General features: G+C 45.1%; 1 protein-coding gene across 2 annotated transcripts in view; it reads left to right on the forward strand.

Moving 5' to 3' along the window:
* SAMD7 (sterile alpha motif domain containing 7) overlaps positions 1–14,073 on the forward strand; it is a 219,440-nt gene that overhangs the window by 69,054 nt on the left and 136,313 nt on the right. For both annotated transcript variants that reach the window (XM_069618538.1, XM_069618539.1), the window contains exon 4: positions 8,511–8,638. In XM_069618538.1, the coding sequence (XP_069474639.1) occupies positions 8,511–8,638 (128 nt within the window). The remainder of the gene's footprint in view (positions 1–8,510; positions 8,639–14,073) is intronic.

Consider the following 14,073-nt stretch of genomic DNA (forward strand, 5'->3'; position numbering starts at 1 on the left):
GCAGGTGTGCTAACGACTATTCTGATCCCCGCCACCTTGGAATCTGCCCCACATGCTACAGAATGGCTCATTATTGGACTGAAGAAATTCAACTACATTTCCCCCACTCTCAAGGAACTACACTGGTTACCCCACCAAGCTCACATTAACTTAAAGACAACCTATATCACCTACATAGCTCTTAATGTCCAAGCCACCATCATAGTTAGCTGAAGAGTTTATTTCAAGAGGTCAATGTGAAACCAGATGCCAGGATTTCTCCAGAATTAAATCCAATAAGTAGAAGAAGAAGACCAGAACACGAGCGTTCTCCTGCTTGTGTACCAAAAACCTTCCCCCACTAAAATTATCCCCCCCCCCCCTTGCAACTCAGAAAAGAGATGAAGACCTTGCTCTTTGAGGAATACTTCATCCACAAATGAGGATCATAGGCCGACAAGACGGCCCCCCTCACTGTATTGTAAACCCTTTATTGTACAGTGCTCTGTTGCTTTCCAGCTAGGTTTTTCCTATACAAATCACCTTTAGTCACACATACAAACATACATTACACGTTTCAGCGAATAGTGGCATTTCACACAGTTGCAGGAAGTGATGCATTGCTTCATAGCTTGTAGGATCACATACCTCTTGTGGGATGCTTTCACAATGTTTGTTGTGTAGCAGTTGATGTTGGCTGTGGTGATGAGTATCTTGCGTGCTGGATTGAGGGTTCTCATATATATATATATATGAGGTCTTCTTGTTGGTGGGATTTTCTCCAGAACTTTTCTTGTCTTTGGACGGTGCACTTGCTGTCATTGACTTCTTGTGTGTACCAAAGTGTGAAAGGCTTATGTTTGTTGAGTCGCAGTTTTAGTCATTCATAGCTGTTGCTGATTTCAGTTATGGTGTGGATGGGTGTGCTGAGGTTGATGCTGATATTCTTCGAGGGGTCGGAAGTGAAGGCAAAGGTGTTGAGGATTCCTCTCACTGGGCCAATGTGTAAGTTCTTAAAGACTCAATGGGGTTTCTTTGTTGGTTTGGGTTGGCCGCGTTGGGGAGGGGTGTGTGGTGAAGCAGGATGGGCATGGTGCATGGTTGTCCATGCATCGTTGACCAGTCCAAATGTGGGGGGGAATACATACAGTGTGTGGGGAGATTGTGAGTGCCTGCTTGAGTGTGCTGCCTTTGTTTTGGTTGGTTCTGTCACAAATTGCATGATGTCCATTGTGTCAAGGGGTTTGATGGTTTAGGGGAAATATGGTACTTGTGTTGCTAGTGGATGCTGTTGTAAGGCGGTCTGATTTCATTGAAGAAGCCTTATTGTTTTGGAGTGGTCGGTAAATCAGATGAAAGGCAGAGTGTGCATGAATAGAAGTGGGAGGGAGATGACGAGTTCCATGGATGCAGATGTGGTGTGCTTCTAGAGAGTACATGTCCAGGTGGTATAGTAGATAATAATGAGCCCTCCACAAGTCCACTTTGTGTCTTGGTTTTGGATTAGGCAGCCTGTGGGGATGAGGACATCCAGGGTGTGTATGTGTGGAGGTGAGCCATGGGGCTGTGATACAGACTGTATCTTGGTTGTGAGAGGAAGTGAGTTCAGAAATGTCTGCTGCATATGCTACCACACAGTGTGCATTGATGAGCATGCAGTTGTGTAGGTATTTTAGAGGTGGGGTGTGGGTAGCGATGAGTGCAATGTGGATGAAGTTATGTGGGTTGGAGGTGCATGAGATGAGGGTTGAGAGTAGATGCATTGGTTCAAGTGGGTGGGGATGGGAAGGGGTGAGTTAAGTATGATGCACATTCTGCTTGCTTATCTCGGATACAAAGAGTATGAGTTCAGACCCCAGCTGGGTTGGTTTCTGTGCAGTACACTTATTTGATGGTGTGTAATAACATTGTTAGCAATTAGGTTCTCTATCGTTATGGTTTTATGGTCTATCATTTGGTTGTAAAAAAATATATTCCCATGTAAAATTGTGCATATGTTTGGGTTATACTTTTTATAGGGACACAATGCAAGGAATATATGTTTTCTAATACAAAAACAAATATATATTGTTTGGGGATGAAATATTATCAGTTTTATGATTTATATAAAGTTTGGTCATTTTAAACATTAATGGACTCTTCTGTATTTTCCATTACATAAAAACTAGATTTGTGTGTGTGTGTGTGAACTATTGTGTATGCATGTGTGAGTGTGTAACTGACGCCCTCTTGTATGACAATCAGAGGAGAAAATGCAGCCACAAGTGTTGGTGTGACCATAGGGAAACTGTGGTGGAGATCCCTATAACAATGCCAATACCACAAACTGGGTGAAGCAGCATGACGTACCAGTATATGGAATACCGGAAAGGCACCCGAATTGAAGAGACAGAGGATGAGAAACCGAACAAAGGAATGTAATCGGGCAGGCAAAGATGGGAGTCAGACCCGAACGAAGAGAGAACCTGCTGACACTTTCCATGAGGTTGTCAGGCAACAGGGAGAGCGGGAGACCCTGGATAGGGATGGCAAATCATAATCAGAAAGTTCATGCTCGTCTCAGTGGCGAGAAAGAGAAAATAAGAGAATTAAAGGAGAATCATTACATGAGTGTTCATACTCGTCTCAGTGATGATAAAGCGACAACTCTCGGATTTTGCACAAACATCAATCAGGCTTCAGACAAAACCATGTGACTGAAACGGCTCTCCTAGATTTGAAATCTAATTTGTTGCAATCCATGGATAATGACAAAGCCTCGCCTCTCATGATCTTGGACCTCTCTGCGGCCTTTTGACCTGGTCCATCAGGTTTAAGGATGTGGCCTCATTCTCAGATCGTGCTGCACAACTGATCACGTAATTCCGAAAGACAGTGCAGAGTTGCCAGCGGTAATGTATGGGGTGCCTCAGGGTGCATGTGTATCCCCCTCTCTTTATAACATTGTTATGGTGCCTTTCCTTAATCTTCTAGAGCACAATTGCATTTTGTTTGCCAACTATGCGGATGACACTCAATGTGTCATCCCAATAACAGGATCACATAGCACAGATGAAAGTAATATTAACAAGGCCTACGATTTCATCCAAACATGGATGATGCAGAATGGCCTAGCCCTTAACAATGACGAAACTGAACTCATGCTGGTGGGGACGGACAGTAAGATAGACAAGTTAGCTCCTCTGTTCAAGTCTTTTACCATCGCAAATTGTAAGATCTTAGATCAGAGTTTGAACATGAAATCTCAGGTGAGCAATTTAGTATCTACATCAACATACTATATAAAGTTGTTAGCTCACCTCCGGCCGTTCATTTCAGAAAATAGTGCAGAGACGATAGTCAGAGCCATAGTTGGTTCAAAGATCAACTATTGTTGTAGTCGTCTCCTTGGCATTTCACAATTAGAGATGAATCGTTTGCAGGTTATTCAGAATAGCGCAGTCAGGGTGGTGAAGGGCCTAAAGTGGAGAGGCCAGGCGAAGTCTGCAGTGGCTCCCAGTGAAGGCGAGAGTCCAATGAGATTGCTTTTGATTACCAATTAATCAGTATGGGCTGCATGCCATCCTATCTGATGGAGTGCAGAGTGGAGAAACAGAGTCTGAGGTCTCTCAGATCCAGCAACACCAATCAATTGAGAACACCTAGATGTCAGTCTAGCAAAGCTCTGAAGGGTGCATTTAGCATAGCAGCCCCTATAGCGTGGAACTCTTCATCTGGACCTAGGAAAGATCAAATCTACTGACATTTTCAAAAAGAATCTTAAAACGCTTCTATTCTGTTAACTCCATGACCAGTGGCATGTTATCGCCTGCTTCTCGCGTCGAATGTGAATTTCATCATCCACTCTTGTTTATGTTTCTGTTTGTTTTCTTTCTCCCGGTTATCTGTGTGCCCTTAAGCCTTCAGGTACCTGGTGCGTGGAATAAATGTAAAGTAAAGATAAGAGAATTGAAAGAGAATCATTAGAACATTGTTCATAATCGCCTCAGTGACGATAAAGAGGCAATAAGAGGATTGAGAAAGAATCATTACAAGACAGTTTATGTTTTTCTCAATCAAGAGAAACACACAATCCCAGTAGAAGAAAGAGAAGTGAATGAGAACCGCTAGAAATGTATTCATACTTGGCACAGTCCAGGTAAAAAGAACATCAGTAAAAAAGGAAGAGAAACAGATAAACTGAAATATATGCTAAAAAAAAGATATAATACACAGGAAAAGAGAGCGAACTGTAGAAAAAGGAAAATAATCTGAAGGGTTGTAAAATGCTACTCTGGGAAAAGGAGAGAATAAAGCTTAATAACAAAACCAAAGAGGAAAGCCTTAAGAGAAAGGAAAACACTATCAACTGAGAAAATGTCATTAAAGCGAGAAAAGAGTTCAATATTGAGAAAAAGCCAAGACTTAAAGAAGTCTTGAGAGAACTGTATGCACTGATCAAGGAAGTCACAAGAGACTCTTTGAAGAACAGCTATTGAAAAAAAGATTGCTGGAGGCAAAACAATGGAGAATGGGCCATTCTCCTGACTTTAGTTAAGACAGGGTTAGTTTGGACAGTGGACATATTCCTTTACGTATTCCTTTACAACATTTTCACTGTTTGCTGACGAGCACCTTAGCTAGTTTCATTAACCCCATAGAAGTAGGGAAGTAGGGAAAGGTGGCACTTCACTATAATTAATAAAATAACATATTACAAATGTCTTACAATAGTCCTTGTCCTTCTTCGACCCTGCACAGGCATGTGTGTTGATGGGTAGGGAACCCTACCAGTGCTCGTATGAATCCCTTTCCCTCTGGGACCTTATCATGGGCAAGATAATAGGGGTATAGAGGTTAGTAAAAGCATCAACAGCATGAACATGTGTTTTGCATCGGCATTCTAACATATGTTGGGCACAACCAGCATGATTATGTGTTTTTTACAATGGTTTGCTTGCGCATATTGGACACAGCCGGTTGGAAAATGTAGTTATTATTCTGTATATTGGAAATAGGCAGCATAACATTATTTTATAGAGGCAGTACTGGCATTTATTGTGCATAGTCAGCTTAAAAATGTGTTTTAACAGTGGAATGCTTGCATATATTGGACACAGCCATCATAAAATAATGTTTTACAGTGGCAATAATACCAATATTGTTCCAAGCCAGCATGAACATGTGTATTATAGCAGAATGCTTGCATATATGTGGCACAGACAACATGGACATATGTTTTTACAGTGGCATTCTGGTATATATTGGGCACATTCAGCCTGAACCTGTGTTTTTACAGCGGGATGCTTGCAGATATTGGACAAGTCAGTATGAACATGTTTTAGAATAGCAATAATGGCATAGAATGGGCACAGGCAGTGTGAACACGTGTTTTTTACAGGGGCATCCTTGCATATAAGAAAACATATCTTTGAAGAACTGTTGCCCTAATAATTAATTAAGAAAATATATTTTATAAAACAAGATTCAAAAGAAAATATCTTATTCCAGTGCCATACTTTGTTGTATTTTATGTCAAATTAGCAAATGCAGTCTTCAGTCCAGGGTAGTAGTTTCATGAAACAATATTGACTTGCAACCTTTGTTTTAGTATGGCAACTTTGTTAACAAATCGCAAGTGTGTAGTAATAGGATCATAAGTAGGAACTCAACTTGTAATCGTTTTTTGTCTTCCTTTTGTGAGGCATTGTTGTGAAAATGTCTCAAATTTCAGTCCTTGTTGAAAATCCTCCAGAATTATTTCAAAAAAATCCTCAAGAAAATCCATGACACATGTTTCAACACTTACATGTGGTTCATAAGGAGGAACTGTTCTCTTATTTGCATCTTTTATCCTAAATTGTTCTTAGTTACAGCCAAGGTATTATTTTTGACTACTTATCACGAGTTTCTTGGCCACTTTGCTCCATGTATACGCAATGCTAGTTCCTTTCTTCTTGGCTAGTTCAATCACTCTACTCCAGTGTTTCTTTCACGCCAGTTATGCACACACATATGTGTCAAAGGTTGAGAAGGCTACCATGTATTTGACATATGCAGCATGGCCACGTTTTTACAGTGGCAATACTGGCATACATTGGAATACATCGAGCACAGACATTTTTAAAATGTGTTTTTACAGAGGCATGCTGGTTTGTGTTGCACACAGACAGCATGTGCATCTATTTTACATGGAAATTATAGCACATACTCCTAAAACATGCTTCATTTTGTTTCTTTGGACACTCAAAGTGAAAATATGATACAAAATGCTCCTGAGTACTTTTGGTGGCCTGTCATCCATTGATGATTTTCACGTGTGACCTTACAAAACTGATTGTAAATTGCATGGCTTTTCTGGCCCAATTATTTTGAAATGTGTGCTATCCAAAGCACCAACACAACCCATGATATAAATAATGTCTTTATGAATATACCTGCAATATTCCCCAAAGATTTCAGGCACGCACTCAGTCACTCCAACAAGGCAATTCAGTGAATATACTTTACGCCACACCACTTCAAAATGTCCCTGCCCCTGTCTGATTTGCGCATTGCCTGTACAATGCACTGTACTAATAACTAAGCCGAGGCAAATGTATTTTGGTAAATTCTGAATCACCCAATGTTCGATCGATTTGACCAAACTAAACTTTCTCGAACTTCTGTTGCGGTTCAGGCAACTTTGGCCTCACAAGTTATTTTGGCCCGTAAGGTTGGAGCTTGTGCTCAGTCTTGTATGCAGAAACAGGAGGAGGCTAGGGTAGTTAGGAGCAAGGCAGAGCATTGAAATATGATTTACATTACGGTAGCCGATTATAGATGCATTTACTCATTTTCTGGGAGGTGCTTTTTAAATTGTCCAAAGTCCCTTAATTCTGGTTAAAGAAAAGAGTTACTTTCTCCTTTTTCCCCAAAAAGAGTTTTCCTTTTCTAGAAATGATGACCTGAGTGGTTAAATGTATTTTAACGGGCATTGTTCACAGTTTGGCGTTTGACATTTGTTTTCCCACAAAAAGAACATGACGTCAATTCTTTTTACTTTTTGAGAACTGTATTGGACATGAGGGTTCATATATTAATGTTCTTATTTTGTGCTCGTGATATTTCAACATGAAAACCCTGGAGGTCACAGCTATGAATCCCTGGGCCAGCCATGCACCAACCAAATTAGGACCATTGAGGTATTCAGTGTATTATTTGTTTTAAGCAGGTGAATCATTAGCTCAAAGTGTACCCTTGACTCTTGCTTGTTCATAGCCTTTCCTGTGAAAAAGGAGCACATACAAAACAATTTTAAATTATAATGTTAATGGTTACTAGAGTTTTGCTTGGGCATGGTTGTGTTATGCTTCAACTTTACGAAGGATTTTTAGTTTGATCTTTACTCCATGCTGCAGATGGTCTCCAAGTGTTGTCCACAAGAGCCCAATTCAATGTGTATTTTCTGATTTTATACTGTGGAGGCTGGAAGGTCATGCCGATAAATGCCTGGTACCCAAGTTAACGTGCGCAGCTGCGCCATAACTGACAGAGTCAACCCACCGCGCAGGTTAATACTGCCATAAGCACCTGTTATCTTTGGAACGCAGCCATGGGCGTAATTTTAGGGGGAGACGGGGTGTTTGTCCCCCCCAACTTTCATGGCACACTATTTTGTCCCCATTCATTTGAATGGGGCACCTTTTCTTCAGAGGTCATGTCCCCCCCAACATTTACAGCAAAGTTTCTCCACTGAACGCAGCCCCTTTAAGGCCGAGTGAGCCCTGTGCCTAAGGACGTACCACCAATAAAAGGAGTATGTGTGCTGTGAGAAGGCAGTCCATGCGTCCACATAGCAACATAACTCCGTGGAGTTCCTTCATTTTATTCAGGTGTGCGTCGCTTATAATACACAAAATGCAACATCACCCACTGTATAAATCACGGTTGCAAAACATTTTTGTTCATGAAATGATGATCAGGTTCGGGCTTCCATTCATGAAGGGAAATGGGTCACAATCAAGGATGGCCACCATGGAACTAGGAAAGGGGTCTTTTAAAAGAGTCTGTGAAGTAAAGCCTGATTGTCTCTTTGGCAGAGCATGAGGGTGGAAACAAGCAGCAGCGTGGGCAGCTCATGTGGTAGCTGGGTGGTGTTCGGCAGTGGGTGGACAGTGAGGGTCATAGGTCATGCAGCTCTCAGCCTTTTCTGAACGTGGTACTGGCTAATAATGAACGTACTTGGAAGAGCCCGATTGGCTGAGGGTCCCGGCCATTGTGGATGGATACATATACACAAATATCAAATAAAGTGACTCTACATTGGAGTTACCTGCATAGCCAGCGGATATCCTTAAAGCCTTTTGTGTGGTTGGTGCTCGAGGATCAGAATTTGGGATCCCTTTAGAAGACATGCATGCCTGATTTAGCATGTCACGCCCATCACAAAACATCCATGAGTAACAAAGCCTACAACTCAAGTAGGTGAAATACTAATGGGCACATTGAAGGAACACATGGATTAAGAGTATAACTAACAACATTTAATATAATGTGTTTGGTTTATTTAGAGATGTGTTACCAGCCTCCGACATGATTACTCCAAACGATGCAAGACAGATGCACATGGCTTCCCATCTTGGAGGCTCGGTTCCAGGACATGTGAACATGCTATCTAACCGGGTGTACCCAGGACCAGGTAAGCATCCAGCATACAAAAATGATGAGCAAAACAATAGATCAGCAACGGTCAATGACTTGTAGTTCTATATGAAAAAAAAATGAGACCAATAATTCCAAGATTTTAAATAAAATAAAAATGCAGAATGAATTCAAAAGAACACTGTGATGAAAAAAGTTAACTATAATGGGATGATAGGTGATACACAGAGAATTAAATGCATGCATGTAAAGTGCAATTCTATGACAAGACTGGAGGCGAGCATTATGCTTCAACTTCTTTATTTTACTACTCCTGAGCAGTTTCAACAAACTAATAAAACCAATAACAAAAATGTCTCAACAGACTTTTCTTCCTTTGAAACTACAATCCCCATAGTCTCTGTAGTCCATCTCACTCTCAGCTCAGCTATGACCACTTCCTGTCCCTGAGCTCCTCCTCTTCTTTTACTGCTCTTCAAGCAGATAAGTACTATTCATGTTCATCTCCCTATATAATGTGGCTATTAGTAGTGCAGCATTGTTTAGGGATAGAATAGAGTTATACTTTGTGTGCCAGAGTGTGCAGCGCATTAAGAGTAGCGCAGGAGCGTTTAAGCTCAAGATTTGAGCGTAAAATCTGATCGTGTAGAGCATGCCGCAAGTAGCAACGAAGCGGCGAGCGTGTACCACGAGCGGTTTACTTTACCTTTGATTATAATTAATTAGCTCATCGGCGTGAGGGCGATCGCACCCCACGACACGACCACCCTGTGCCATATGACCGGCACGCTAGTGGTGGCTGGTCGGTGCCGGGAGTGCTTACTGCGGCTGAGGAGCCGCGGACAGCAGTCCCCAGCCCCCTCCTTCGGGGAGGCGGGAGATGCGGAACGGCCGACATCGCCCTCTCCTTTGCAGAGGTAGAGCCGGCCTCGCTCTAGGACGCGGAAGTCCCCTGGCCCCCTCATTTGCAAGGGAGGAGCCATACTACGCAGCTCACTTCTGCGTCGCGTGTTTTGCAGCGGCGTGGAGCAGAGCACACGCTAGAATCCGGGCCCGGCAGTGAATTTGATAGAAGCTACAGTTGTAGCAGCCTCGAGCAGAGTTGAGCGTTATACCAGAACAGAACGCTCCAGTTGAAGCCCCGCCCGAACCTGGTACGAGCAGCCAGCAGCACCCAATAAGTGCAGAAGCTTCAGTAAAGCACCAGCAGGCATAGAGTCTGCGCAGTACTCAGTGCCCCTCACAGCCAGAGGGCCCAACAAGCAAATTGCCCATACCAGGCACATATAAGAAGAGATGAAAGCCGGTGCAGCCACTACATAAAAAAAAAAACATTTAAAAGGGGAAATAATATATCCACCCTGAGATCGTACACTGGTGCATTTTAGGATCACCAGAAGCATCTATAGTGGAAGGGCGTGCTGAGACACCTTCACAGGTATACCAGGCACACAGCAGCCTCTCAAGATGTCGGAATTTGAGTGGAGTCAAGAGGAGCAGTCATCGGACTTAGCTGCCAGCTTCAAAGAGGTGCTGGGTAGTTCACTTATAGATGCAGTTGTGCAAGGGGTTAAACCCCTGCAGGACAGACTGGAGTCCTTGGAGGCAATATTACATCAGCCAATAGACAGCACCAGGCGGACAGAACGCACGCCCGCAGAACCCTCAGAAACAGGGTCAATGGGGAGTACTAAGGCCCCAAAGAGGAAAGCCCCTCTCGACCCCCAGTGCCCTTTGGATGGGGCAAAAGAGAAGGCCCCGGAGGTCTTTGACACCTTTGCAAAGCTCCACGAAGTGCATTTGCAGCATCAGACAGTGCCAAACCTCACGACCCCCACTCCAGGGGAGGAAGATGATGGAGAAGAGAACCCAGACTCGGAAGAGGAGCCGGGAGAAGGGGATCCTCCCTCCCAAGATGAGGAAGAATCAAGAGAGGAGGAGGATAGTAAACCCAGCGGAGGAAAGAGAATCCGCAAGGAGAAACACCTCGAAGAGGTGGAGGAGGATATGTTCGATCCGGACAGCATCCGGAATCTGAGATCAACCGATTGGCAGCCTTCACCAATAGTAGCACAGTATATGACTAAGAGACTAAGAAAAGCGCTAGATAAAGAAGTCCGTCAACGCCTTCGAGCAGAATGCCCTAGACCGGATCTTCCAGGGAAGGTGGCCTAAAGGCCGGAATTAGACCCCAAGATGCTGACATTTGTGTCAAAGACGGCCAATGACCCTCGCAAAGGTATCGATAGATCCTGGAGAAGCTGTCAAGAGAAAGTACTTGACCTGGCCGGTCCGCTCGCTAAAATCATGGACCTGGCTGAAAGGGCCAGAGATACAGGGGAAGAGGTAGACCCCGACGCCCTAGCAGGCTGGGCGCAGAGAGCAGTATGCCTCCTAGGTAATGCTAACTGCACCATTGCCTCAGAACGCAGAAGAGGACTGTTATTGAAGATCGACGCAAAGCTCAGTGATCTCGCCTCGTACAAGGCCGGAGAAGCGGCACAAGGGTTCCTATTCGGGGAGACTTTCGGCAAAGAAATGGGCCACTTCGTCGGCACTTACACGTCACTGGAAAAGGCGCAGGCCTCAATCCGCAAGATCTTCCCTAACCAGGTTTTTGGCAGGACCAGTCGCCACTGGTCGTAACTAAGGTGGAAGAAGACCCCCCAAATCCCAGACCTCAATACTGGGAAAGCAGACAGCAAGACTCCTTCTTCCCGACCAGAGGACACTTCCCGAGAGGACGCAGAGGAAGACGAGCCGGCCGTGGTCAAGGGTTCACACAAGGTGAGAGTTGCGCATTACCCTCCAGTAGGGGGGAGAACTGGTGTGTTCTGGAGAAATTGGTGTGAGCTTTCTAGCGATGCCTGGGTGCTGCAAACGGTTCTGGGTATGCATCTGGAATTCGTGAGCTCAGCCATACAAGAGTGCAGGCCTCACCATCAGCGCTTAGAGTACGCAGAGCAGAAGCTACTAGACGAGGAGCTATACCTCCTAGCAAGGAAAAAAGCTATAGAGAGGTGTCCGAGAGACCCCGAATTCATAAGCAATATGTTTCTGGTGCACCGAAAGGAGAAGGTGCGACCAGTTATAAACCTGAAGGAACTGAACAGTTGGGTAGTTTACCGTCACTTCAAGATGCAGGGCATCCACCAGCTGCGAGACTCACTCAGAGAGAAAGACTGACTGACGAGGCTAGATCTGAAGGATGCCTACTTAACAATCCCAATAGCAGAAGAGTTCAGGACATTCCTAGCTTTTTGCTGGAAAGGACAGCTCTGGCAATTCAAGAGCATGCCCTTAGGGCTTGCTTCTGCTCCCTGGGCTTTTACCAAGCTGATGAAGCCAGCTGCAGCAGCTATAAGAGAGAAAGGTATAAGATTGATCATCTATCTAGACGATCTCCTGCTATTAGCCGAGGACCGAGAGGCTCTCATATACCAGACCAGATGGGTCCAAGAGCTACTGGCATCACTAGGATTCCTTGTGAATGTAGAGAAGTCAGACACCGAACCGGCACAGAGGCTGGACTTTCTGGGCTTCGTCCTAGATACCAGGAAAGCGACTCTCGAGCTGCCAGCGTGAAAAATCTGCGACATCAAGAGAGAACTGAGCGGGTGTCTACAGAGACAAGTGGTGTCTCTCAGAACCCTGGCGAGAATAGTGGGGCTACTAGCAGCCTCCATCCAAGCCATATTCCCTGGTCCCTTACATTATCAGGTGTTACAAAGGCTAAAGATAAGACATCTGCAGCAGGGCTTGAGGTATCATCAATCTGTGCCGTTGGATCAGGAATCCAAAACGGAGCTGGAATGGTGGTTGCAGAATATGGATGCCTGGAATGGGCGTGCCATTTTCTGAGACCGTCCAGATCTGATTATAGAATCCGACGCCAGTCGACTGGGCTGGGGAGCAAGGTGCGGAGACCTGCAGACAGGAGGGAAATGGGGCAAAGAGGAACTCCTCCTCCACATAAATTGCCTAGAGCTGCTAGCAGGGTCTTTTGCGATCAGAGACTTCACGAAGGGGAAAATGGGATTGTGCGTCTTATTAAAGATGGACAAGATATCAGCAGTGCGATATATAAACCATCTAGGCGGCACCAAATCCAGAATGCTAGCTGAACTAGCGAAAGATTTCTGGCATTTTTGCCTGCAATCAGAGACATTAGTCATGGCGGAGTACCTCCCCGGGACACTGAACGTGATAGCGGACTGGAATTCTCGCTACCTCACGGACTCCAGCTATTGGAGACTGAATCCAGCAGTGTTTCAGAAGATGAACGAGAGATGGTGCCCGCTACACATAGACCTCTTCGCATCACGGTTGAACGCCCAAACAGCAGTATACTTCAGCTGGAGGCTGGACCCGGGAGCTCGAGGGACAGATGCGTTCCTTCAAGAATGGAACAGAGGCCCACACTACGCCTATCCCCCATTCATGTTGCTGAGCAGAGTTCTAGCGAAGTGTCAGAGGGAGAGGGCGGGACTGCTGCTGGTAGCGCCGTTCTGGAAGTCCCAAGTGGGGTTTCCGACTCTTATGGAGCTGACAGTGGATCACCCGAGAATACTCCCAGAAGGAGAGCACCTGCTCACGGACCCAGCTGGGTCATATCATCCTCTGAGAGTGAGAAGGACACTCCGGCTCATTACGTGCAGGATATCAGTAGACGTTGGGCGCTGCCAGGCATTTCGGCTCAGGCTGCTCAGCTCATCGCAGAATCCTGGGCTCCGTCCAGGAGAAGGAGCCACGACACGGCTTGGGGAAAGTGGACTACCTGGTGCAAAGGGAGAGGGTTTAATCCCATTTCAGCCCCTGTAGTGATGATCTTAAACTTTTTAGCGCAGCTATTACAAGGTGGAAGAGAGTTCCGCACCATAGGTGTGTACAGATCTGCGATTTCCAGGGGGCACCTGGCTATCGAGGGGGTACCAGCTGGTGAGCACCCAGCAGTAGTTAGACTCATTTGAGGGGCCAGATTTAAGGTGCCTCCAGAGCCTCGATACAAGACAGTCTGGGACGTGCTGGTCGTCCTGAAGCTATTGGAGAGCTGGCCAGGGAACATATATTTATCCCTAAAGCAGTTATCAGGGAAATTAGCGATGCTTTTATGCCTAGTGTCTTGTAAGCGCGTGTCAGATGTGAGGGCGTTAGAGGTAGATAGGAGGTCCTTTGGGCCAGAGGGCGTAACGTTCACAATAGTGAAGAGAACCAAGACAGGTACTTCATCAATGCACTATCCATATTTTCCGGATAGACCTAAATGGTGCGTTGCAAGCTGCGTCAGAGAATATGAAAGCAGGACAGCGGAACACAGAGCCGCGAATACCACTCAATTGCTTATAGCGCGTGGACTGCCTTTTTAGGGCGTATCCACAGCCACTATTGCCAGATGGGTGAAAGAGATCATGCAGGCAGATGGGATAGACGTAGGAAAGTACGGAGCGCATTCAGTGCGAGGAGCCATGGCAT

This window comes from Ambystoma mexicanum, chromosome 10 (genome assembly GCF_040938575.1).
Source record: "Ambystoma mexicanum isolate Mex_15411 chromosome 10, UKY_AmexF1_1, whole genome shotgun sequence".
Lineage (NCBI taxonomy): Eukaryota > Metazoa > Chordata > Amphibia > Caudata > Ambystomatidae > Ambystoma > Ambystoma mexicanum.